This window comes from Akebia trifoliata, chromosome 1, assembly GCF_017979445.1.
Source record: "Akebia trifoliata isolate Shusen 1 chromosome 1, ASM1797944v1, whole genome shotgun sequence".
NCBI classification, from domain to species: Eukaryota; Viridiplantae; Streptophyta; class Magnoliopsida; order Ranunculales; family Lardizabalaceae; genus Akebia; species Akebia trifoliata.
The window spans coordinates 10,550,410-10,578,023 of NC_141375.1; the positions used below are offsets into that span (position 1 = coordinate 10,550,410).

At 36.6% G+C, this 27,614-nt stretch overlaps 1 protein-coding gene and 1 long non-coding RNA gene across 3 annotated transcripts; one reads left to right on the plus strand and one right to left on the minus strand.

Moving 5' to 3' along the window:
- Positions 1-710: 710 nt before the first annotated feature.
- Positions 711-20,816, plus strand: LOC147410677 (uncharacterized). The gene is made up of 3 exons (XR_015177377.1): positions 711-854; positions 1,041-1,120; positions 20,565-20,816. It is a non-coding gene; the product is annotated as an uncharacterized LOC147410677 (long non-coding RNA).
- On the minus strand, positions 19,715-27,589 carry LOC147410678 (ABC transporter C family member 8-like). Of its 2 annotated transcripts, XM_086438404.1 has the most exons (12): positions 27,434-27,589; positions 24,631-26,573; positions 24,218-24,538; positions 23,627-23,713; positions 22,907-23,524; positions 22,559-22,723; positions 22,164-22,458; positions 21,867-22,081; positions 21,409-21,714; positions 21,206-21,269; positions 20,867-21,106; positions 19,715-19,994 (listed from the first exon to the last, which is right to left on the minus strand). In XM_086438404.1, the coding sequence occupies exons 1-12, from the start codon at positions 27,456-27,458 to the stop codon at positions 19,867-19,869; spliced, it is 4,407 nt and encodes a 1,468-aa protein (XP_086294530.1). In that variant the 5' UTR covers positions 27,459-27,589; the 3' UTR covers positions 19,715-19,866. The 2 variants fall into 2 exon arrangements, with proteins under 2 accessions (XP_086294530.1, XP_086294538.1); XM_086438412.1 differs by lacking the exon at positions 23,627-23,713.
- Positions 27,590-27,614: the final 25 nt, after the last annotated feature.

Below are 27,614 nucleotides of genomic sequence, written 5' to 3' on the forward strand. Positions count from 1 at the left end.
TGGTATTTAAATAAAAAGTAGTGAACTCAATGCTATAATGCAATCGGATTTTTCATTTTTTTTTCTTTCTAATTTCGATACTTGTTTAATTTCCTTTAAATACCCAAAATGCATATGTTTTGATTGTAATCATAAAAATAATTCGAATCTCAATTCGTTCTTCGATAAAAGGTGGTGAACTCGAGAGTAATTTAAAAATTATTGAACTCGACGCTATAATGCAATCAGATTTTTTAATATTTTTTTTCGATTTTTTAACTTCTATACTTGATTAATCTCCTTGAAATACTAAAAAATATATCAATTATAATTGTAAATCAAAAGTTACGATGTAATCATAAAAAAAATCAACTTCATTTTTCAATTATCTTTATAAATCATTGAATAAAAAAAAATACATATACATGTTCAAAATTAAGATAATATCATTTCCCATTCGTCATTCATGATCAAAAATCATAGAAAATGATAGCAATCATCATTGGAAACCTAAATATGTGAAGAAGATAGGAAAATGACATTTCCCAGGCCAAAATGGTAAAAATGGTCTTCAAGGACTATTTAGAAAGAAAAAGTTTATTAAATGTCCTCTTTAACTAAGCGTGAAAATCTAGGGACTATTTAGACAACATATCTCTGCGAGGGTCTTTTTAAGTAATTTTACCAAATTCCTGGATCGACTTCCATGCGTATTCCTTGGTCTAGATTTTATTTTTCTTAACCAAGAGTCCAAGACAGAACGTATTTCGATTGCAATTCGTCTCCCTCTCTCTACATTTTCATTAATCTCTACTTTCTGTTCTTGATTTCTGAGAAGGAGAAAGTACTTGAAAGGAAAGCGTTAGAGGTCGAAGGTAAGTTTTGTCAGGGTTTATTAATCAATTCTGTTGTTTGATCGTTCCCGGAGATTTTTTTTGTTTTTGTTTTTTGATCATTTGTGCTGTTTGATCGAATTTCGTATGCATTATATCGATTCATTAGGGTTTGTGTTCTGATACATCTCTCTTTCTTGAAAGATTTCTTTTTTTTTATTGATGCAGCTTCAACCATTGCCAAAATGGAGAAACAAGTCCAGCTCTGCCTCATTTTTGAATCAAGGGTTTTCATCCCAAACTCAAAGGTCTTTACTAAGCTTGTACTGTTTTCTTTATTTATATTTTTTTAAAGAGATTAACTTGGTGGAGAGAGTAAAACAGAATGCTACATATTGCCATAATAATATTCAACACAGATGATTGTGGGACATAGGGTTTTCACCTTTGTATGTTTTTTGCATTCTATAGAGATGAGAGGGATGAGAGTTCGATTGTCAACAAACTGAGACTAAGGCTCTGCTTAGTACACTACAAATCATTTACATTTGCAGTGAAACTTTTACTATTTACTATTGCTTGGTGGCCATCGGAAAATCTCTTGCAAGATCATTTTTGTTTTTGGTTCATATTTGCAATTTTATTTTATTTTTTGCAGTGATTTCTTATTTAAAATAAAACGTTAAACAGTTTTAACTTATTTGACCTCATCAAAAATTTATTCAAATTACAAAAATGCCCTAATACTTACCATATACATGGATTTTTTAAAAAAAAATGTCCTTATCAAAATAACCTACATATTAAAATTATATAAATACCCATCATCAAACAAACTATTCAAATTATAAAAATACCTTCAATACTTGTTATAATAACATGCATATAAATTTATAAAAATACCATCATGATGAAGGATAGTTTGTAATAGCATTGATGAGAGGTATTTTTGTAATTTCATATGCAAGTAAATATATCTTTGATGAGATGTATTTTTATATTGTAATAGGTACTAGAGGGCTACTTTTATAATTTAATTTTTCTTTTGATTATTATGATTATTTTGTAATTTTAAAATGCAATTTAATGTAACTTTGATCATGAATTTTGTAAATTTGAGTGCATATCACTGTAACAAGTATTGAGGGTATGCTTGTAATTTCATTGAAAGGGGTATTTTAGTAATTTTGAGTTGCATAGGTTGGAGTCGAATCATTTTGCAAAGAGTCGTGATAATATGATGCCCCCTTGGACACACGGCCCCATCACATAACCGTAGATCATTTGCCTTGTGATACACAAGAAGAAGATTTATGGTTGTGCGTATCCCAATGCAAATGATCTGTGTTTCTGTGATGAGGGCGTAGGGGGGCGTGTGTCAGAGGGAGGTGTTAGAAAATCATTACACTTTTGCAAATGATTTGAGGTACTTTTTGTGTTGCAAATCATTTGTTGAAATTTCTTTAAGAGTTTGGGTGATCTATGCAAATTTTCTGAAACACAAATCATTTACACTCTGTAACCAAGCACCATAAAATTGATTCTAGAAAATTATTTGCATTTTGCAAATGATTTGCAACATACCAAGCAGGGCTTAAATTACAGATAAAAGGTATTATATAAAGCCTCATTTTTTTTTTTTGATATCTGATCAATTCCATGAAATATAGAAGGCTATGGTGTTGGATGTGGAAATCCATCGGTACACTCAATATGTCAATTCTTGATGCTCTTACTATTCTAAGTAAAATGAACTATAGAATTATGACCCTGCTCATCAGTCCATTATTTGCTTCTTGTATGTTGCTGTTTATTTGCAATCTATTAGTTTCATCTGTCATGGTTCTTTTAAAGAGTTTACTCTTTCACATTTATGTAGGCTGTGTGAAAGGCCTTCCTATGAATAGTGCATCTTTTTTACTTGCTGAAGTCCTTATATTTAAGAAATATTAATGGGTGTACTCTATATTTACTTGCATATACATTAAGGGGAGTGTGGTCCTTGCGGAATTTTGCTTTCTTTGCAAGTCGAATGATGAGTCTATCAACCATCTTTTCCCTCACTATAGAGTCGCTCATCAAGTCTGGTTTTATTTTCTTTCTTTATTCAATAACTTTTGGTGTGCCCCTTTTTCGGTCCCTTTTTTTCTTGATTGTTGGAAGTCCACAGACTTTGTTGGTAGGTGGAGGCTTCTTTGGCATTTTATACCTCTGACTATCTGTTGGGGTTTGTGGAATGAAAAGAATGAGTGAATCTTTGTAGGGAAGGAGCATTCTCTGTAGGAGATTATCCTTAGCATTGTGGGTTTACTGTTTTACTGGTGTAAGCAGTTTCATGAGTTTGAGGATATCATTTTGAGGATTTCAAGTTAAGGTGGGAGCTTGTTACTAGCGGGTGACTCCGGTTTGGAATGGGGTGGTGTTTTTTTCTTCTTCTTCTCTTGCTCTTGTTTGTATTCTCCTTTCTTTGTTTTATTCTCTTTTGAGGACTTCTTGTCCTCCTCTAATAAAATTTTGGTTAGAAAAAAAATTAAAATAAAATTATATTTGCAAGAGTTATTGTATAGTGTTGACATAATATATTTATAACTCTGATTGATACAAGATTCCAATTTTTGACAAGGCATGTTGTAGGAGGATCATACTTTTTTCCAAGTGTTCAATTTAATCTAAATGTAGTTTGACCAATAAATATAAGTGTAGAAAAATTGAATTTATTGAGAATTCTTGAATGATTATTACAAATGCCCCAATAGTGGTATTTATAGACCAACTATCCTATTATAAGAATAATCTAGAAATTCAAGAATAATCTAGAATAGTCAACCAATTATCCTATTGTAGAAGATTACATGAATATTCTAGAAAGTCAAGAATGATCAAGAATAATCAAGAAGAATATCCTATTTTCCTGATTCTATGAAATCAGATTTTCTAATTCTCCTACACTCCCCCTCAAGTTGGTGCATAGATGTCAATCATGCCCAACTTGCTTATCAGATGTTCAAAGTTAGGTCTAGCAAGGCCCTTAGTCAAGATGTCGGCTGTTTGCTGACTAGAAGGCACAAACGGCAAGCAAATAGTTCCAGCTTCAATTTTTTCCTTAATAAAATGTCGATCAATCTCAATGTGCTTCGTCCTATCATGCTGGACAGGATTGTGAGCAATACTTATTGCAGCCTTACTGTAGCAGTACAGCTTCAGAGGAAGTTCCACAGTCATCTTGAGTTTTTCGAGGATTTTGTATATCCACAATACCTCACAGATCCTTTGAGCCATTGCTCTAAACTAAGCCTTTGTGCTACTTCTGGCAACAACGTTTTGCTTTTTGCTTCGCCAGGTAATCAAGTTTGCCCACACAAAGGTGCAATATCCTAAAGTAGATCTCCTGTCATTCACCGAACCTGCCAAATCTGCATCAGTAAATACCTCAACACTCCTTTGATTTGTCTTTTTGAAAAATAGACCTTTTCCAGGAGTAGACTTTAAATATCTCAAAATTCGGTAGACTGCCTAGAGGTGTTCCTCATAAGGTGCGTGCATAAATTGACTAACAACACTGACAGAGAAGGCAATATATGGTCGAGTATGAGATAAATAGATTAGTTTTCCAACCAATCTCTGGTATCTACTAGTATCAACAGGAACACTTCCCTTTTCCCAAAGCTTTTCATTAGGATCCATGGGAGTCTTAGCTGATCTGCAACAACTCAACTCGATTTCCTTCAAAAGATCAAGAATATACTTTCGTTGAGTAACAACGATTCCTTTCTTTGAACGAGCAACTTCCATGCCAAGGAAATATCTTAGCGTTCCCAAATCCTTGATCTCAAATTTCAATGCAAGGCTCTTCTTTAGTCTCTCTATTTTGATCACATCATCACCTGTAAGAATAATATCATCAACATAAACTATTAGCACAACAACCTTTTCTTCATGAGAGAATTTGAGAAATAAGGTATGATCAGCTTGTCCTTGAGAATATCCTTATTTTTTGACAGAATGTGTGAACTTCTCAAACCAAGCCCTTGGAGACTGTTTGAGACCATACAGCGACTTTTTTATTTTGCATACTCTTGAGCCAAACTTATTCTCAAAGCCCGACGGCCTATCCATGTACACTTCTTCCTCCAAGTCACCATTGAGGAAGGTATTTTTTACATCTAGTTGTTGCAAAATCATAGATAAAAGTACTCTCACTGTGTTTAATTTTGCAACAGGAGTAAAAGTCTTAAAATAATCAATGCCATATGTCTGGGTGAATCCCTTTGCTCCCAACTTAGTCTTGCATCTTTCCACTGAACCATCAGAGTTGTACTTCACAGTGAAGACCCATTTACAACCCACAGTGGTCTTCCCAGCTAGCAATGCCTCAACACTCCAAGTATTGTTCTTCTCAAGAGCTCTCATCTCTTCAAGTTTTACTTCCTTCCACTTTGGAACCTTTAAAGCCTCCTATACACTATTAGGAATTTCTACATTGGACAATTGAGAGGTAAAAGCAGTAAAAGATGAATACAATTTTGAGTATGACACAAATTTAGACAGTGGATGACTAGTATAGGATCTAACCCCTTTACGAAGAGCTATAGGAATGTCTAAATCAGAAGACTTAGACTGACTGTTGGGAAGAGAAAGAGAATTACCTGTAACAGACTCAGATTGTTGATTCCTCCTTGGTTCAGTATCATGACTGTGCTGTAGAGTCAATTTGTCTTTCCTTTTCTTATGATTCTTTTTCAAGTAAACAATCCCTTTCCAAGTTCGGTCACCTTCCTTGAATCTATTATCATGTTGTGATATTATAGTAGGCTGTTCCTTATTTTCAATTTTCAAAAATTATTGTTCAAAATTCTGATTTTTAGATTGTTTTTCAAATGTAAGCCTAGACTCAGGGGAAACGTCATTCATAGTAGGATGAGTTTCAAGGAACAAATTTTGGCCATTTACTGTAGGTGCAGAGATACTAGACTCAGACTCTTGCGAGAGAAACACATCATCTAAGAGAAAAACATTGCCCGAGTTAAATGAATCTTCCTTAAAAATCTCCCCCTGAAGATGAATATCCTTAAAATATATTTATTTTTCAAAAAATGTAACATCCATTGTGACAAAACATTTTTTCGATATCGGGTCAAAACATTTATAGCCTTTCTGAATTGGGGAGTAACCAATGAAGACACATTTTATAGCTCTGGGATCAAGTTTTCCAATTTTTGATGTTCATGAACAAAAACCATACAACCAAATATTTTTAGAGGTAGATCAGCAGAAAGTCTAGCAGTTGGAAAATAATTTGTGAAAACTTGGAAAGGAGTTCGAAATTGTAAAACTTTGGAGGGCATTCTGTTTATTAAGTATGCAGCAGTTAAAACAGCCTCTCTTCACAGATACTTGGGAACTTTAGTTGCAAAAAGTAACGCATGAATCACCTCCACTAGATATTTATTTTTTCTTTCTGTAACACCATTCTGTTGGGGTGTATCGATGCAAGAACTGTGATGAATAATTCCTTTTTCAAGAAATTTTTTTCAAAGGTTATGTTAAAATACTATTTCCCATTATCACTCTTGAAAACTTGTATGTTAGTTTGAAATTGAGTCTGCACCATATTGTAAAATTTTTTAAAAACGCATTCGGCCTCTGATTTTTCTTTCAATAAATACACCCAGCAGAGTCGAGTATGATCATCCGTCAATGTGACGAGCCATCTCTTGTTAGAAGGTGTACTTATCTTATTAGGACCCCAAACATCACTGTGAATAATAGTGAAAGGTTTTGATGGTTTATATGGTTGTGAAGGAAAAGATGTACGGTGGTGTTTTGCAAATTCACATATTTCACAATGAAACATAGATGGATCTTTATTGCCAAACAAATTAGTAAACAAATGTTTTAAATATTTGAAACTTGGATGATTTAATCTTAAATGCCATAACATAATATTATTATTGGAATTAGAAATAGATTCAAAACAGGAACATATTTGTTGAGATTGTTGCCTTGATTCAGATCCATCATCAAGGAAGTAGAATCCTTTACTTTGTTTAGCACTGCCAATCATCCTCCCCGAGGTCAAATCCTGGAACATACAATGAGTTGGGAAAAAATTAGTTTGACAGTTTTGATCACGGGCTAGCTTACTGACAGACAAAAGATTACAGGAAAGTTTGGGAACGTGAAGAACATCATAAAGAGTGAGTGATGGAAATACTATAATAGAACCTTTTCCTGCAATGACTGAAAGAAAGCTATCTACAATCTTAATTTTCTGATTACCTGCACAAGGATTATACGAAGAAAAAAGATTTGACAACCTTATCATATAATCGGTTGCACCTGAATCGATGATCCAGGTACGATCAGGGTTGACACCAATGAGAGCTACTTTCAGGTAATTACCTTTTTGAGTCAAAGAACAAGAAAGATTTTGCTGAGACTCGAGAAATTTGTACAATTGGTCTATCTGCTCCATGGTGAAAGGAAACGAACTTGAAGAAGACTGCTGCTCTTGATCTAGGACACTAGCCTGAAGTGCACGCCCCTCTCTACCAGACTTCTTTTTCTAGTTTTGAGGCTTGCCATGAATTTTCCAGCAAGTTTTTCATGTGTGCCACGGACGTTTGCAGTAATCGCACCACAACCATTTAGAATGCTTACCATCCTTCTTCACTTCCTCCTGAAAATCCCGAGTTATAAGGGCAGAACTTTCTACTTCCGAGTTAGTAGTACTAGGAACAGATTTGTTAAGCATCACACTCTGCCGTGTTTCTTCTCTCCGAACATCTGAGAAGTCCTCACAAATTGTTGGCAGAGGAGTTTTCCCTAAAATTCGGTCTCGCACCTCGTCTAACTTTTTGTTAAGTCATGCCAAGAACATAAATACACGATTATTCTCCTGTCGTTTCATGAATCAGATACTATCATTCGCGCACTCCCAGACATCATCATAATAGAGGTCTAACTCCTGCCACGATATCATCAACTCGTTGTAGTAGGAGGTTAAATCTCGGTCACCCTGTTTCGCGTGCCAACGTTTGGATTTTAAACCAAAACTCTGCGAAGAATTTTTTAAATCGGAATACGTATCCCTGACTGCTTCCCAAACATTTTTGGCCATCGACAGGAACATGAATGGCTTGCCAATTGCGGGTTCCATTGAGTTCACCAACTATGTAATAATCAAAGAATTTTCTGATATCCAGGTCTTGAGAGTCAAATCTACATCTACAGGTTTTCTCACTTCTCCTGTCAGATATCCAAGCTTCCCCTTGCCTTCTAAAATCAAACGAACGATTTGCGACCATTCCGTGTAGTTTTTTTCATTTAGATGGTGGATATTCAATTGGAACGAATTTGTAGACTCTTCCAAACCACTGAATGAAATGGAGGAGTTCAGGTTCGAACTTATGGTGTTTTCCCCTGACGCCGCTGAGTCCTTTCTGATCGCACTAGTTAAAGCTGTCTTCTACGGATTTTGGCCCGCCATAGGTAATCCCTAGTTCAGAACCTAGTGTTCTGATACCATGTAGAAAAACTGAATTTATTGAGAATTCTTGGATGGTCATTACAAAGACCCTAATAGTGGTATTTATAGACCAACTATCCTATTACAAGAATAATCTAGAAAATCAAGAATAATCTATAATAATCAACCAACTATCCTATTGTAGAAGATTACAGGAATATTCTAGAAGGTCAAGATTGATCAAGAATAATCAAGAAGAATATCATACTTTCCTGATTCTATGAGATCAGATTTCCTGATTCTCCTACAATGAGTTCAAATGATTTTTTACTCATCACGTGTTGCTTCTATTTCCATCGATAAGAGTTGTCTTTAGATGTTTTTAGTTGATCAAATTTATAATTTGTACCTTTCCGAATTTATAAATTCTAAATAGTTGTATATTTATGAAATTACTGTAGAAATGTGTTTCTTCTTTTCACATGTATGATTGTGAGATGTTCAACAAATAATGGACTTCTATTTCCAAAACCTCATCTGTTTTCTTAGCTTGTTATAAGCACATTGATCATCGAGTAATTCTATGAGTAAGTATCTCTTCCATGAAAATGCATTTGGTATTATTTATGTGGTTGATCATTGTAAGGAAATTGGTAACTGAGAATTTTCCATTATATTGTTGCAGCTCATATACCTTTATATCTGTACCTTGTCCTAAATACGACAAGCAAGACATGACCATTTGAGTATCGGAGGCTTACCAACTTGGGTGATATTGGTGTACTTGTAAAAGTACTTAATGTGATTTCTGATTTTATATTTCAAAAATTTATATATTCACTTTTATTTTACGCTTGACAACTATCTAAATTACTTGATCTCTAAAGCCATTTTTTACTTCAACAATTATATATGTATATATCCTTATCTAGGATATGTGACTGATTTTGCGTTTCATTTTCAATCGAGCAAACTTTTCAGCTTTGGAATGAATAAATCTAGTTTACTCTCGAAGTACTAGATCTTAAACTTGCGTTCCAGATTGAAAAGATTGTAGAACTTAATGCTTCTAGTAGTATAGATGACCAGACATTGTGGAGAAAGATTAAATCAATTAAACCTAATGTTCACGTGGATACAGTCATGGAGGTATGAGTAAACGATTCCAATCTTTTAGTGAAGGGGATATGATCATGGCTTATTTGCATCAATTTTTTTAAAGTAGTACCTACTCAAAGCTCAACAAGAGGAAAGTTGGACTTCACAAGATTTTAAAGAAGATTAATGATAACGCCAACAAATTGACTTGCCAGACCATATGGAGATTGATTTACCTTAATCATTTCAAATCTTTATCACTATCATTGAGGTGTTGATGAGTATGAAAATTCTCAGTTCTCACCAAGCAGATGATTGATGTTAGAAATCATTTTACATTGGAATACTTGATTTGTTGGTAATGACGATGAGGAAAAGATAGGATATGGTTTGATTATGAGGAGTTGCCAATGAAGTATCCAAAGTCGTTGGAGGTGTATAACAGGATAAACTCAATGGGAAGATCTTTCCAAGGAGAAAGGATTCATACAAATACATTGCAAAAGGATAGTCTTCAATCTGAAAAGAGGGATAACAAGAAGAAAAGGATGGCTTCACTAAATTCTCAATCAAGCACAATTAAGAGATTGGGGTTCAATAAGAAACTTATAACTCAAGATCTGAATGTTGGATTGATTTGATATTTTTATATATCATAGTAAGAATTTATTATTAGGGCTCAAATATCATATAGATCAAAGAAGAGGAAATGCATCATCTTGAGGTTAAACGATTGTTGGATTTTATCGACTTTTAGAATTGTTGAGAGTTTGTGAGGAATGTTGAGGTCTCTTTCTCCCAAGGTAAGGTAATAGAGGTCCAGACTTTTCTATTTATTAAAAATAAATGTGTTATTATATTAAACTCATTGAGAGTAGTTTCTTATTTAGTTATGGGGACCTTCCATATATGTCTTTGTTAAAATAAGTCTAGATGTCCTTTTTGGTCTTTTTACCTACTTAGATAATGTAAACACTTTAAAACCTAATTAGGGCTAATTATAATGATAATTTCTTTCTCTCAACTTTTAACTTGGTTTCAGAGCGTGCGATCTGAATCTCTATCGAAATCCTTCTTCTTCCACTACAAACTCAATAGGCTCATTCTTCTCTACATCACTCGTCTTCAACCCATATCACCCCTACGGGGGTTCTTTCTTGTTGCAAACCCCATGCGATAGGGAGTTAACTTGGGATACCCACAGCAACAATGCTGTTTAGGGACTACGACACCTATGGTGGCTGTATCTCAGCCTTGTGACACCCCTGGTGGCTGTAGTGAAGTCGTGCAACGCCCCTGGTGGCTGTAGTGAAGTCGTGCAACGCCCCTGGTGGCTGTAGTGAAGTCGTGCAACACCCCTGGTGGCTGTAGTGAAGTCGTGCAACACCCCTAGTGGCTGTAGTGAGGTCGTGCAACACCTACGGTGGTTGTAGTGAAGTCGTGCAACACCCCTGGTGGCTGTAGTGAAGTCGTGCGACACCCCTAGTGGCTGTAGTGAAGTAGTGCGACATTTACAATCACCGCAGGTGATTTGTTTAAGTGTTTTCAACACAACAGGTGGTTGTTCTGCTTCGTGCGACACAGTTGGTGGCTGTCTGAGCCCTACAACCGTAGCAGGTAGTTGCATCTTCAGTAAATGACACTAGTAAGTTGTTGTTCTGACCTGTGCGACACAGTAGGTGGCTGTGTTTTAATTTTTTGATTTTTGTAGTGGTTATATGAGGGTGTCGGCAGTGTTTTTAAACACCTACGAAGTTTTTCGATCATATCAGGGTGCTGTTTGAGGCTGTTCTCCTACTTATCTTGCTCATTGATTACCTATACTTGCAGTAATGATTACTTGGATCACCCACAACAGTGCTTAATTTGTGCCCTCATTTTCTTGAACTCTCTTCAAACCAAAGTACTCGGATTATTTGATGGCCTCTGAGTCATCCTCTTCCTCGATCACTGGTATCAATAATGGATCGAGTGGTTTTTCGTCTCATTCAACCGACTTTCCCGGCATTCAAATCACTACCGTGAGATTAGATGGTCCTAACTATTTTCTTTGGGCACGATCGGTTGAAATGTTCATTAGTGGAAAAGGAAAGATCGGTTACCTCACAAGGGCGGACAAACAACCTACACAGACCGACATTTCTTACTCTCAGTGGTTTGCTAATGATTCTATGGTCCGTTCTTGGCTGGTTTCATCTATGCAACCACACATTGCAGCTGGTTTTATGTTTTCCTCGACAGCAAAACAGATATGAGATTCCGCAAAGAGTATTTACTCGCAGCGACAAAACAATGTCCAGATTTTTAACCTAGAGTGTGAGATTTCTCGTCTCTTGTAGGGTGACTCTTTTGTTACTACCTATATATTACAACTATGTGCTCGATTTGAAGAGTTAACATTTTATTCTTCGTACTACGCTTGGAAAGACCCTTTTGATGAGACATTGTATGCGTCAATTCTAAACAATAATCGGGTTTTTCAGTTTCTAGCGGGTCTCCGGGATGAGTTTGAATATGCGAGAGTTCATCTATTAGGTATGGATCCTTTTCCGTCCTTCCAAACTGCATATTCTTATGTCTTGGCTGATGAGAGTCGTCGTGGCGCTGTCTTTCATCTTTTTTCAGGAGATCACTCCGCTATACTTGCTCACCTACCTTTTCCACAGCCCTCCATTGGCTCTTTGCTTACTCATCAGTGACATAAGTGTGATCATTGTGGAAAGTTGGGTCATGTGAAGGCTGGGTGTTATGCACTTCATGGTCGTCCTAATCAGAACCGTCAACAGTCTCAACGATCTTCAGCTCAAGTAATCTTTCAACAGACAATTGATTTAACACATCCTTTAACTACTACTTCCTCATTGGAGTCGGTATCTCTATCCCAAGTCGAGCTTGACAAGTTTAGAAAATTCTTCAATCAAATGGAGACCTCATTTTAGTCAGTTTCTACCTTTGCTCACTCAGGTACCTTTGTATCTGCTCACAGTGTTTCCACCATTTTTTCACCATGGATCATTGATTCTGGTGCTTCAGATAACATGACCAATACGTCTTATTTTTTTCAAACTTATAGTGTTTGTTCTGGTCATCGCAAGGTTCGCGTGGCCGATGGTTCTTTGTCTTTTATAGCTGGTCAAGGTCATTTTCCTGTTATATCTTCGTTATCCCTACATAACACACTTCATGTTCCTCAACTTACTACTAACATTATATCTGTCAGTAGTCTTACTAAAAATTTAAACTGCAGTGTAACCTTTTATCCCTCTCATTGTGTCTTTCAGGATCTAGGGTCGAAGAGGACGATTGGAACTGGACGTGAAGTGAATGGATTGTATCTCTTAGACGTACCCGGTTCACCTAATACCCATTCTGTTTTTCAACTTAGTAGTAGTAGTCAGTCTAATAAGGCTCTTGTAATATGTTGGCACTTACGCTTAGACCATATTTCTTTTGGTTATTTGAAACACATCTTCCCGACTTTATTTAATAATAATAAGTTGCTTGATTTTTCTTGTGAAACTTGTCAATTAGCTAAACATGTACGTTCGTCTTATCTCGTTAGTATGAATACTACTGCACCTGCTTTGTTTGACTTAATTCATTCAGATGTGTGGGGTCCTTCCCCAGTCATATCCACTCTTGGTTTTCGCTATTTTATTTTATTTATCGATGACCATATTCGTACTACTTGGGTTTATCTTATGAAACACAAGAGTGAAGTTTGTGGGATCTTCAAGTAATTTCTTGCTATGGTCAAAATCCAGTTCGGTCGTACAGTCAAAACCTTCCGTTTTGATCATGGAACTGAGTACACCTATAGTGAGGTATTCAAACTTTGTTTAGAGTCTGGCATTGAGCATCAAATGTCTAATGTAAAGACACCTCAACAAAATGGTCGTTCAAAACGAAAAAATCATCATATTCTAGAGTTAGCTTGTGCCATCTCTATTGGTATGAACGTGCCACAATCCTATTGGGCCGATGCAGTTCTTACTGTTGTATATCTTATTAATCGAACCCCCTGCCGAGCTCTTCAATTTGCCACGCCTCTCTCTCAGTCCTATCCGGATTGTCCCATGTTTTCCCTATCTCCGCGTGTGTTTGGGTGCGTATGTTTTGTTTAAATTCTTGACCAAACTTGTACTAAACTTGACCCTAAGGCTGTAAAATGTATTTTTTTGGGTTATTCCTCTACCCAGAAAGGTTGTCGTTGTTACCATCCTCCTTCTCGACGACGTTTCATTTCTCGGGATGTTTCATTTTTTGAGTATACCCCATACTACAATGGGTCCGTTGGCATTCAATCTGAGTGGTTTCCCCTAGACTCTTCTGATGATCCTATGCTTGTTCCAAATCCAGTTCGGTCGTACAGTCAAAACCTTCCGTTTTGATCATGGAACTGAGTACACCTATAGTGAGGTCTTCAAACTTTGTTTAGAGTCTGGCATTGAGCATCAAATGTCTAATGTTAAGACACCTCAACAAAATGGTCATTCAAAACGAAAAAATCATCATATTCTAGAGTTAGCCTGTGCCATCTCTATTGGTATGAACGTGTCACAATCCTATTGGGCCGATGCAGTTCTTACTGTTGTATATCTTATTAATCGAACCCCCTGCCGAGCTCTTCAATTTGCCACGCCTCTCTCTCAGTCCTATCCGGATTGTCCCATGTTTTCCCTATCTCCGCGTGTGTTTGGGTGCGTATGTTTTATTCAAATTCTTGACGAAACTTGTACTAAACTTGATCCTAAGGCTGTAAAATGTATTTTTTTGGGTTATTCCTCTACCCAGAAAGGTTATCGTTGTTACCATCCTCCTTTTCGACGACGTTTCATTTCTCGGGATGTTTCATTTTTTGAGTATACCCCATACTACAATGGGTCCGTTGGCATTCAATCTGAGTGGTTTCCCCTAGACTCTCCTGATGATCCTATGCTTGTTCCCTTTCCTCTTCCATTACCTGTTCTTCCCTCTCCACCCTCTGTTAGTTTATCAATTCTCCCCTACAGGTTTACTCTCGGTGTCTACGTGATACTACCATTACTTCTATGCCAGATCAGCTCGCTTCCAACTCCGTCTCCTTCTGTTCCCTGTGATGATCGTCACATTGCCACTCGTAAGGGTAAGCGCACTTGTACTTATCTTATTTATAATTATGTTTCTGATTCTGCACTCTCACCCTCCTAACGGAGTTTTCTTGCTTTTGTTTTCGCTATTTCTCTTCCTACTATTATTGCAGATGCTCTTATCCATCTTGAGTGGCAAGCAGCTATGATTGATGAGTTGACTGTTCTTGACAAGACTCAGACTTGGAAAATTGTTCCTCTCCCACCTGAAAGGAAAGCTGTGGGATATCGCTGGGTTTTTACTCTTAAGCATAATCTGGATGGTTCTATTGCTCGTTATAAGGCTCGTCTGGTGGCCAAGGGTTATGCTCAGACTTATGGGATTTTGATTATCAGGAGACATTTGCTCCGGTTGCCAGGATGACCACCAGTCGTGTTCTCCTTTCTCTTGTCGCTATTCAAGGCTGGCCTCTCTATCAGTTAGATGTCAATAATGCATTTCTAAATGGTGATCTACAGGAAGAAGTGTATATGGTCCAACCTCCTGGTTTTCTTTTATCAGCTTCTCCTACCCGTGTCTGTCGTCTTCGTCATTCGCTTTATGGACTAAAGTAGTTCTCTCGCGCATGGTTTGAGCGCTTTAATATGGTCATGCATCAGTTTGGATTCCATCAGAGCTCTGCTGATCACACTCTATTTCTGTGTCACTCCCAGGGTAAAACTGTTGCTCTGATTGTTTATGTGGATGATATTGTTCTTACTGAAGATGATGATGATGGCATTATCGAGGTAAAAACTTACTTAAGCCGTCAATTTGAGATTAAGGACCTTAGCAATCTTTGCTATTTTTTTGGTATTGAGGTTGTCCCAATCCCGGTTTGATATATTTATTTCTCAACGCAAGTATGTTTTGGATTTACTAAATGACTCCGGTCAGCTTGGTTCTCATCCCGCTGATACTCCTATTGAGCAGAATCATAGGTTGGCTGATTCTGAGGGGGAGTGTGTGTCGGATATTGGTCAGTATCAACGTCTTGTGGGAAAATTGATCAATTTGTCTATGACTCGTCCTGACATTGCCTATGCTGTTAGTGTTATAAGTCAGTTTATGCACTCGCCTCGAACATCTCATCTTACTGTAGTTTATAGTATTCTTAGATATCTTAGGGGATGTCCTGGTTGAGGTATTTTGTTCAGTAATCATGGTCATCTTCGTGTTGAGGCATGGACAGATGCAGATTATGCTGGTTTAGTGACTGATAGACGGTCTACTTCTGCGTAGTGTACTAAAGTTGGTGGCAACTTAGTAACATGACGCAGTAAGAAGCAGGATGTGGTTTCTCGGTCGAGGGCTGAGTCAGAATACAGAGTTATGGCACTTGGAGTATGTGAGTTGTTGTGGCTCAAGATCTTACTAGCTGACTTGTGTCTTCTGGTGCCAGTCCCATTCTTACTATATTGTGATAATAAATCAGCTATTAACATAGCAGCAAATCCGGTTCAGCATGACAGAACGAAGCATATCGAAGTTGATCGTCATTTCATCAGAGAAAAAATTGTTTCTGGACAGATTTGTACTCCTTTTATTCCTACATCTCAACAACTCGCTGATGTTCTTACTAAAGGTGTAAGCAAAACCACCTTTGAAGGCATCCTGTCCAAGTTGGGCGTATTGATATCCACATACCAACTTGAGGGGGAGTGTTAAAATAAGTCTAGATGTCCTTTTTGGTCTTTTTACCTACTTAGATAATGTAAACACTTTAAAGTCTAATTAGGGCTAATTATAATGATAATCTCTCTCTCAACTTTTAATTGTCTTGCATGTGGGCTCTCTTGTGAATCTTTTAGATCATGGGTGGGATCTTGAGTTGAATCTTCTGCACAATCCCTCAAGTTGGGTTGGAATTCTACCAAGCACCCAATTTTATTCATAAGTCCTCAAAAGTTCTTACTGACAATCATTTGTAAGTATGCCAACAAGTTGATTGGTGGAAGAAACATAATATGTAACAAAAGAACCAAGTGCTAGTGTTTCCCATTCAAAATGATTACCAATCTCTATATGCAATGCTGAGATGTTATCACAAAACAAGGTGGGAGGTTGTGATGGGCAAATATCGATGTTTCACAATATGAAAGACATTCAAATAATTTCAGCAATTGTTGAGGCTAAAGTGTGATATTGGGTCTCTATAGTGGATTGGGCTAATGTTTGTTGTTTTTGGTACTCCACAAGATATTCCCACCATGATATGTAAAAATTCCCGTGGTGAAACACCTTGTGATTGGGCAGCCAGCCAAGTCTACATAAGAAAACCCATATTGAACAAAAGATTAGGTGGTAAGTGACAAATAACATGATGGATAATATCATGAATGTAACATAGGATTCTTTTGACCATTTGAAAATAGCCATAGGTTAGATTTTGCATAAAGGGAAACATAATTCACACTGTGAGACATTGGGTTGAGTGTATGTTAAACAACACAGACCTTCAACAATTCTTCTATAAAATTGAAAGAGATCATAAAAGCATATTTACTTTGGCTTAAGAATAAACCTTCAAAAAATTGATGAATTTCTATATACAAAAAGTAATGCAAGAACCCAATAGTGAATTCTTGATGGTGATGATAAATGAATCATTGAAGAAATGAGCAATTATCACCAATCAACATAACAACATTAACATAAAGTAATAATAAAATGGTTCCCTAAAAATGATGACAGATAAAAAAGATGAATCAGCCAAACTGCAAAAAATCCATAGTAAGAAGGAATGAGCTTAATCTATCAAATCAAGCATGTGGAGCTTTTTCTAAGTCCATATGAGGCTCGCTTAAGCTTACATAAATGATTGGTCAGTTTGTATCCCTAAAGTTGGGTGGTTGATCCATATATACAAGTTCATTAATATGTCCATGCAGAAAATTGTTTTTAACATCTAATTGACGAATGTCTCAGTTTTTCACTAGAGCCACCATAAGAAAATTCTGTATGATGGCCGGTTTTATTACAAGAGAAAATGTTTAATAGAAGTCAACTCCAAGGACTTGAGTAAACCTTTTTGCAACTAGTCGGGCCTTAGGTATTTCAAGAAATACTTTTTAGTCAAGCTTAGTTTTAAATACCAACTTGCACCCGTACACCGTTCATGTTGGGTGTTCTAGGGATCAAATCCCATGTGTCATTCTAGTGAAGATCTTTAATTTCTTCTATGATCCCTCTTCCTCTACTCCCTCTCTTTGCTTTTCTTTTAGGAAATCTTAGGATGTATTGGAGAACTCTCCTTCATCCTGAGTAGATTGAACCTCAACCTTGAACATGAAATGCTTTAGGTGGTTTGATCAAAATGATGAGGGTTAAAGCCCTATAAACTCTACTATCATGCATCATAATATACACAACTCACACACTCACACATGCATGGCAATGATGAAGACATGTAACTCCCTATCCTGGGATTGAAATACAAAGTTTCTAACCATGGCAAGCATGCATCTAAGGCCAAGGAATGAGGGGAGTTTCAATCATGAAACATTCCCAAAACACCAAAGACAACATTCCAACTTCATCAAGTTCTTGAAGGGAAGACTTGAATAGCGGTGTCCTCATCCATAGGACAACCCTTTATGTCTCTCACCAATATTAATCCTAGAGAGGTACATTGTTCACTTATTGCACACATCTACCCCCTCATGCATCTCATTCGTTATTGTTCTTTCTCTTCATTATCTTTAAAAAATGACCAAGTGAAAAGGTAACCACCTTAGGGTGGAGAGAATGGGGTACCCAACACCTTCCCCATTCTCTAACTGAATCCCTTTACCTAGATCTAGGTAGACCATGCCCCTTTTTCCATGAACAAGAGTTACTACAAGTGCCATAAAAACTGATTTTTCACAAAACCATATCGGGTGACCATTCACGCCCATTTCTAAATAAGAATGGTGGCAACTCCAAACCACGTAGTGTTGAGGTTTTCATTAGTGAAAACCACATATCTACACAGTAGATACAGGAAGCACTTATAAGCAAGTACTCCTTAGTGATCTATAGTCAGGTGGTTTATTAAATAATTTCGCAAAAGGAGATTTGGTTTGAAGAACTCTAAATGGGATATGATTGGTTAACCAGACTGTTTTCCAAGCTTTGAAATAGGTAAGAAAGCCATTATCATTGAATTCTCATCATTCCCCGGCTTTGGACTCTAGATGATAATCCTATGTTTTCATGATCATGTAGTCTACATATGTCGAGAAGAACACTATTTTAAAACTAGGCCAACAGCGAGATGACACGGCGAGTCATTCCCATCATGGAGGCATCCAAGCAAAATTTGCACTATGAATCGTCGGTCTTATTAATTCATCCAAATTATAAGTCATCTTGGCTGGATTTTCAAAAACATGGCTTAATCATTTGGTTTTGGTGTTTTCTTCATCTATATATAATTCATTTTAAGAATTTAAATCTTTATTATCTATATCAAATGTGGTTTTGTGATTGAGAATCTATTAATTCTGTTTATAACATAAAAATAATAATATTTAAATGTACATATATACATATATTTATGTAAAAAAATAGAATTGGATTGATTCGCTAGATGGAATTACACTAAACCTTGATAGGGTTTATATAGAAGATTGAGTGCATGAAATCCTAAATAGATTTACATAAAAATAGAATTGAATCGGATTGATTCTCTAGATTGAATTACACTGAACCCTAATAGGGTTTATATAGAACATTGAGTGCAACTCTAAATGGTAACAAAATCGAATATAAGGAAACCTAATCTAGTTGTACTCTATTCTGATAGAAGTTGATTAATTTAGTATATCATAATACATCTTATTCGAATGCATCCTATATTTCTGTAATGGTTTTAGTGTTGTTTACTGTTGATTCAAGAAATATACACGATCCTAACTGTATAAGTGCAACATCCTTGTAACTTGAAGATCATTTTGAGCACATAAGCCGCCAGGTTGCACAACAGAAGAACACCCAATATTAAGATGCACACTCATCCATGTGCATATCAACTCTTTATCTTGATTCTATGGAAACCTTGGATCTCAACACTTAATCGTAAACCCAACCCATATTTTAAAACTCATAACTATGTTTTGAAGGCTTTCATTCTTCATCCAAGACTGACTGCACTAACATAGCTTAACAATATTATAATATGTATTCCTAATCCTCAATGTCATGCACTTCAAGGTTTCCGTGCTGATGTAAATTCATTGACGAGTAGTTCTTTAAGCTTTTTTCCTGTGAATTTATTCGCTAATAAATGTCTTATTATTCATTATTCATGGTTTTTTAATTTGACCTCCAAAATCATGTCTTCGATACTCAAAGCAAATATACAAGTAGGAAATATTAATTCTTCCACTTATTCTTTCATTGGTAGCTTTTGAGATTTTGCAGGGAATTTTTCTTGCAGCTTGACCAGTACTCAGCCACAAGTTTAGAGAAGAAGGAATTTGTTTCCATAAGTTTTGAAGGCTCATCATATTCCACCAGCTTCCCTGCAAAATCACCACCCATATAAATAGTCAGCAATACATACAGCATATAAAAAATCATGGTTTAGGGGTTGCCTGATCTGACTCTGGACCGTCACTGTTTGAGCCCAAAACTATAAAATTTATAGGTTTAATGTTGGTGTAAACCTGTAAGATTGCTTGGATTATAGATGGCTTGGTGGATGCTATGATAGGATACAAAACACAATTGTTCATAAGTGAGTATTCCAGATTGCCCTAGAAAGCATTATCCAACTTGCATGAGTCAACGTGACATTAACAACAATGTTTGAGTTTCTCTTTTTGTTTTTGTTCTTTTTTTATTTATTTATTATTATTATAGAAGTCTATGTAAATCCACTATAAATAGGGGAATGCTAGGATCCATGCTTTCATTGGGAGGTTAGTATCCTCCACAATTATTTTTCTTTTGAGAATACCCTTCAAAAGTGTTCTTAATTTGAAAACCTTTCTATCTGCACAAGTTTAAAATGAAACATTTTTGTTTATGGTGACCTCCATTGGATATGTTCTGAAATCCGTCTGTATAGCTAAAATTGGTTGTTTTGTCAGCATGTTGTTCTGGAACAGGTGGCTGTGGTAGGTGTACTAGCACAGTGTAAGGATGAGGAATACATCTAGACCAACTCACGGTGGGTTACTCTATATGCTTATTCTACTCCCGCTTATAACGTCCACACGAATATCCTCTTAGATTTTCTTATGAATTGTTCATACTTTGGAGACCATCCTCACAAAATCTGAATCCATTTCTGACATAATTATGATTAACAGAGGTATATTGATACACCAATACTTATGTAATAATATTGCATTAATTCTTAAATGAAAATTAATCATGAGAGGTATCATACCATATGAGAGGACCATGACCATATCGCTATCTATAACAGTTGGAACTCTGTGAGCTACAGTTATCACAGTGCAGTTTGAGAATTCCTGCCTGATAACTCTCTGTAGAATTGCATCTGTTGCCGAGTCAATTGATGCCGTTGCTTCATCTAGAACAAGAATTCTATTTCTTTTAAGTAGTACTCTTCCAAGGCAAAATAATTGGCGCTGCCCAGCACTCCAATTGTCCCCTTCATCACTTACTGTTGGACAAACCAAAATGAGAATGAGAGGTCTACACTGCCTACAATACTTAGATTGATCAAATACTTGTCTTTCTAGCTTAATAAAATTCAATTCACCTGAGGAGTCAAGAAGGTTTGGAAGTTTACTAATGGTAGTCTTTAGCTGGCATTTCTCTATAGCCTGCAATGAACAATCGATTGGCTCTCAGTATTTGGATTTCTAATTTTCTATTTAATTAATCTGAATTGAATGGCTCTTCAATATTTCTAAAGAACAAGATGTGATGATTACTAGAAGATTAGAATCAGTTTTGTCTTACCTCCCATATTTGTTGGTCAGAATAGAGGCCTAAAGGATCCAAATTAGTTCGAACCGTACCCTTGAAAAGAGTTGGTTCTTGAGGAATGATGCTAAGCTTCAATCTCAAATCTCTTAGACCCATTGAGCAAATATCTATTTCATCGATAAGAATTCTCCCGCTCATGGGGTCTACAAGACGGAACAAAGCACTTATCAGTGTAGTCTTTCCACTTCCCGTTCTTCCGACAACTCCAACTCTAGTCCCTTCTTTGAAAGTGCAAGTGATTCCTTTAAGAACTAGAGGAGCATTTGGGCGATATTTGATCTGAAAACATCAGAGATTAAGAAAGAATGAAACTTCAAGATTTATTATTGACTCAAGACATGTTCATAGACATGAACCCTTCTTGTATCATGTAGTATCGATATGGGTGCCTCGAAGTATACTTGAAAGATGAATTGTCATAGTGTCCTCACCTTAAGATCCTGCAAATATATCCTCCCTTTGGAGGGCCATGAAGGTGGTGGCCTCTTCTCATCAATAATTGCTGGAGGCTCCGACGGGATATGCATGAATTGTTTTATACGTTCAACAGAAATAACGTAGTTGGCCAAGTTGCAGAACCAACGAGTAAAAAAAACTTGGCTAGCAGTCAGTGAAAGAGCATAAGATAGGGAAAGCCCCACAAATCCTGCAACCCAATTAACATCTCTTCAAGATTTTAGAAAATTTGAGGTCTTAGAAAAATGAATGGTTGATATGATCCTGAGTACCTGGAGCAATGGTACCCTGAGGAAGCAAAACAAGGAGAAGGGCTGCTGTGAATAATGTCAAATTCTGAAGTGCTTCTACTCTTATAACTAACCACTCGATGGCAGCATTAGAATGATAGAAAAGCTTAGCATCTGTGTCGACAAGTTTTAGGTAGTTATGGAAAAACCGGTCCATCATGGAAAAAGCTCTTATAGTTACAACCCCAAGTGATGTCTCAGCTGCATAGTTCATAACAGGAGCTTTGGTCGTTCCGTTAATCCTTATTAACTCCCTTGCAGAAGCTAGATAGTAGCCCTTTTCAATAAAAAAAGACGATAAGATAATGAGGTCATACGTCTATTGATTTAGAGAAGAAAAACGGAGTTTAGGAAGGAAGCTCAATGTTGAGATTTACCTGAACATATTTTGTAGCTAAGATAGCGAGAATGCCCACAATGAGAACCTCCCATGTCACTGAGGCCATGATAACTATGGTTGATAGTACCTCGATTGAAGCAGCTATTACAAAGGCGATGGAGTAAGGTATATCGAAGTCCAACACACTCAAATCCGACGACGCCTACAACATAGAAATCTCAAAGATATGGACACATTGGGTACAAGTTTTTAAGGTAAGTATGACTGAATTTTCTAAACGTTCTAGATTGAGATGAGGAACATCGATGCACCATCTATCATCCATAGAGAATTGTATAAGATGCAACTAAACAAATAAACATGAAGAAAGGAACGATAATCTTACCCGAGTTAAAATCCTTCCGATGGGGGTTGAATCGAAGAAGAGCATGGAAGCTTTGAATACTGAATTGGTGAAACCAGAAAAGAAGGCTTTTGAAGCCTTCAAACCTAGAAGGGCTGCAAAATAGGACCTTAGATATACAAAAATTGCACTAGCAGTTGAAATTCCTGCATAAACTCCAATTAAGACGCCACTGCTGATGTGAGGAAATTGTATAGCTATTGCTAACCAATAGGTTGAAGCAATCTGCAGAGCGACAAAAGCAGAATGAGTTAATGCAGTCAATCCAAGAAAAAATGATCCCTTTGAGACGAGGATATAATCGTAGAATGGCTTCCAGCCGACATCTCCAATCTCCTTCTCTTCGTCTTCTGTTAGTTGGATCCCTGAAGTATCCTTAATTGAAATCTCCCCCTCACTGTTCTGTTTTGTGGAGAAGGAATGCCTAGACTTTGATCGATCTTCATCTACTCCATGAGACTCACCCCAATGTCCATTATTTTTGCGATCCAATACTGTCATTGCATTTTTATGAGCATTCACTAGCTGTTCAAATGCCATCCCGGACGTCAGGAGTTCTTCATAACTTCCTGATTGTGTAACTTGTCCACCTTCCATAACCTGGAAAAGCAAGAACCTATGATCTTCATATGTGTCATCAAGAATCCACATTAGAACACACTAGTACAAAAATCTGAAATGTTTCCTTGTAAGACTCATCACCAGAATTCTATCAGCTGCAGCAAGAAACTCGACTTGATGAGTCACCAGAATGACAGTCTTCTTTTCTAGAGCAGCCATGACACAATCCTGCAATTATTTCATGCAATATTCAATAACTACAAAAAAGAATAATGATGATTGGGTTGTCAAAGGGAAATTACAACCATTGTACCTTGATAACTGATGATTGGGTTGCTTAAACCCAAAAAATGAAGCATTGAAGTTTATAAATTATGGGCTTTGGGATGGATATAAAAAACAAAAGAAATCTTAAGTAGTACAAAATTTCTAAGCTTTCCAACATTGCACTAATGTATTGAACCCAGATTTTGATGTGTCAAGTTAGGGACAATTTGTTTGTCCATTTTTCGAATCTTCTATAGAAATGTTAATTCAGAGAATATGCAGTGTTCAACCAGGCTTCATTGTCTTATAGACACTGATTCTCATTGTGCCTTGAAGTGATTACTTGATAAATGATGTTCATGTTTCTTACAAATAGTTCTTTCCAGTTTTGATCCGATACCTACTAACAGGTGTACACATATGCATGCAACAACATTCTAATGAGATTTAATCTTCTTTACTCACATTGAAAAGGGTAGCAGCTGTATGTGCATCAACTGCACTAAAAGGATCATCAAGGAGGTAGATGTCCGCATCATTGTAGACGGCTCGAGCTAGTTGAAGCCTTTGTTTCTGTCCTCCACTCATGTTGAGCCCTCTCTGTCCGATTTCTGTGAGGTCACCATGGTTGAAGCTATCAATATCCTTATCGAGTGCGCATGCTTTTATTGCCTTCTCGTATTTTGTCTTGTCCATTGGCTTTCCAAAGAGTATGTTATCACGAATTGTCCCACTTTGAATCCAAGATGTTTGGGAAACATAAGCAATGGACCCAAACACATCAACCTGGATTGAATCAACAAGAAATAGATGTAAGTGCACTTAGATTACAAATACACCATATAAGCTTTATAATGTAGATAGCTTTTGTGACTCACAGATCCTAAGATTTTGGGAATTTCTCCAAGTATTGAGTACAAGAGCGATGATTTCCCAGCACCAACAGGCCCGCAAACTGCAATTTTTTGTCCCCATTTTACTTCCAAATCAATTTCTCTCAATGTTGGGGCGGCTGCAACCTCGCCCCAACCGAAAGCACCGGCATTTATTCTAATACTGATTCCTGAATCCTGTGATGGGCTCTTCCCCACATTCTCATCCTTGAGTTCATCGTCCAACAGAAAACCATTGAGACGGTCCAAGGAGACCTTAACCTGAATCATGATTGAAAGAGCCTCGGGAATCATCCTCACAGGTTCTGCCATGCTCCGCAGGGTTGCAAGGATCGTAAAAATGGTGCTAGCATCCAAAGGGGCACTTCCCATAAGGACGCACCCTAAGAAGACCACTGAAGAGATCAATGTAGGAGACATCCAGTATAATGCAGTGCCATATGACTTCATAATTTGTGATTTGGCCAACCATTTGAATTCGTTATCCCGCAACGTATCAATCAAGTTCTTAAATTTCTCTTCCCATGACTGTAATTTGATGATCTTCATGTTGTTTAAGACCTCAGATGTGGCTCTTAATCTTTTGTCTTGGGCACCCATGAATTCAGATTGACAATTTTGAAGCATCTTTGCAAAAGGAACATTTAAAAGCCCACATATGAACAGAGGGACTAAACCCGGAAGAGCCCCCACACCAACAGTCCCAACGAGTACAGCAATGGCAAGGAACAACTGAACTACGTAATTCCACGCTAAATGAAACCAAAATGGGAATTCTCCCATACGATATGCATCAACTGCAATGTAATTCACGATCTCCCCCGTCGAGTGTCTTATTCTACCAAGACTAGAAAGCTTGAGCTGTTTTTGATAGACGGCCACCATCAGAGCTGATCTCATTTTCATGCCCGACCTTCGTGCATTGAAAAAACAATGCCTCTGAGAAAATGACTCCACGACCTTTACAACAACCAATAATCCAACTAGTAATAGTCCCTCGTACAATTTTTTCTCCTCGCTAGTTGAATATCGAACGAATGCATAGAGTAACAATGGAGCAACTACAACCGAGATAGTCCTAAGAAACGCATTGATTCCTACTACTATCATATCTTTCATGTAAATTTTAGCTAATGCCCATATAACTAAGTTTTCAGTATTATCTGAGCTCTTCTTAGTCTTGAGAAGATCCCATGCATGATTAAAGGCCTGATAAGCACTTAGTGCTTCATCCTCGGGAACTAGAGAAGGGATGTCATCAAGGTCTAAGGGCTTCGAGTAACCTAAACATAGTAAGGGATTCAGCCAAGAAAATATTAATCGGCTAATGAAATTGGACTTGCCCAATTCTGATCGACCTTTTGCACCTTTCGCGGTCAGCAGAGGTTCAGACAAATTTGGGTCTCGGGGGTTCTGAGAATTTAGGTGTCTGAAGAGTTTGAAAGCACAAAAGAGAAGCAACAAGTTTAAAAACCATGAAACCACATCAAGAATTCCAATTGTATGTTGTTTCACTAAGGTTTCCACATTTAGTGCAGAAGCCACTAAAGAGAAGAAGACCCACCAGACCAATATCAAAATTCTCACCCATTTGGTCCTTTGAAAAATCAGAGAAACCGATAAAGAAATCCAAATCAATCCTCGAACAAAGTAAACTACCCAACTCAACTGTCTCGATCCATTCTTCGTGAATAAATCTAGTAAACAAATAATAAAATGTGCAATGCCAGTAGCAGCACAACAGACTGAAACAACTATAAAAACCCAATCCTTTCCTCTGTTATCACCAATACAATGTTTTCTAACAGAACCTACGAGCAAAAATAGAAAGAAAACGACGACGAACAGAAGATTTAAACCATCAATTATAATTCTTTGAGTGCATGAAGATTGCAAATCGAAAACTCCTTCACAAATCCCAGATATCCCTACATATACATGCAAAAGATAAGAGAAAATGAATAAGAATTAGAACCACCATAGTCCATCACAAATACCATTAAAAAAGAGAGCTTCAACTATTTCATGAGGAACTAAATCTATGCGACATCATCAATAGGAAGGGTTTTAAGAAAAAAAAACACTGTACTTATGTGAAAAAAAATAATTACTCAAACGGTATATACCCCTTTTTGGAAATAATTCTTTTTTTTTTTATGTAAAAGAGTAAAGTGGCAAAAGTGTTTTTGGACTTGAAATTAAAATAGAAAATGGTGAAAAAAAAACTATTAATAATATATATATACCTAGATCAAACGTTATGTCTTGATTTAAAATAAGGTTTGAATTTCACTGCTTTTTAAAAAAAAAAACGAATTCATTGCATTTTTATTATATATATATATAAAACAAATTAACCACTTTTTTATGCATTGAATTTGCCACTATACATATTTTCATAAAAAAATAAAAATAAAAAGTTATTTACGAAAATGGTAATATACCCATTTTGTAATCTGTCCACCACTGTTTCCATAATTTTTGAAAAGTTGATATCTGTTTGTGTGATTCTCTCTCTCTAAAACAAAAAAAATAATGGACTGAAACTACAATAACTTCACACAAAAGATCTAAGAACAAAAAATAAAAGAAAACTAATACAGAAGTATCTATAATAGCAGGAAAAGAACAAGAGCTAATGAAACTCCTCACAAAATCAAAGAAAACATAACCAAAACCATCATAGTACAACTGCGACTAATGGTGGTCGTATTAAAAATAAAAACAAAAATGAAAATGAAGATAGATGAACAAAAATGAATTATATGGAAAATTAAGAAATGGGTACCTTGGGATCTCTCCAAGAAAGTCATCTTTGCAATACTTCTGTCCAATAATTTGGTTCTCACTTGTGAGCAGCACAAGCACTATAATAAAGACTTCGACATTTGCCTTTCTTCTGGTTGTGAAGACGATGGGACCTTTGTTTGCATGTGTGCGATAGGATTTGCATGATGCAAGTACATAAC

Coding starts and splice junctions, on each gene's coding strand:
- LOC147410678 (XM_086438404.1), bottom strand. CDS start 27,458: ATGACTTTCTTGGAGAGATCCCAAG. Junction 23,714..24,217: donor CAGCTGCTACCCTTTTCAAT/GTGAGTAAAGAA, acceptor AAATAATTGCAG/GATTGTGTCATGGCTGCTCT. Junction 19,995..20,866: donor GGTCATGGTCCTCTCATATG/GTATGATACCTC, acceptor GTGATTTTGCAG/GGAAGCTGGTGGAATATGAT.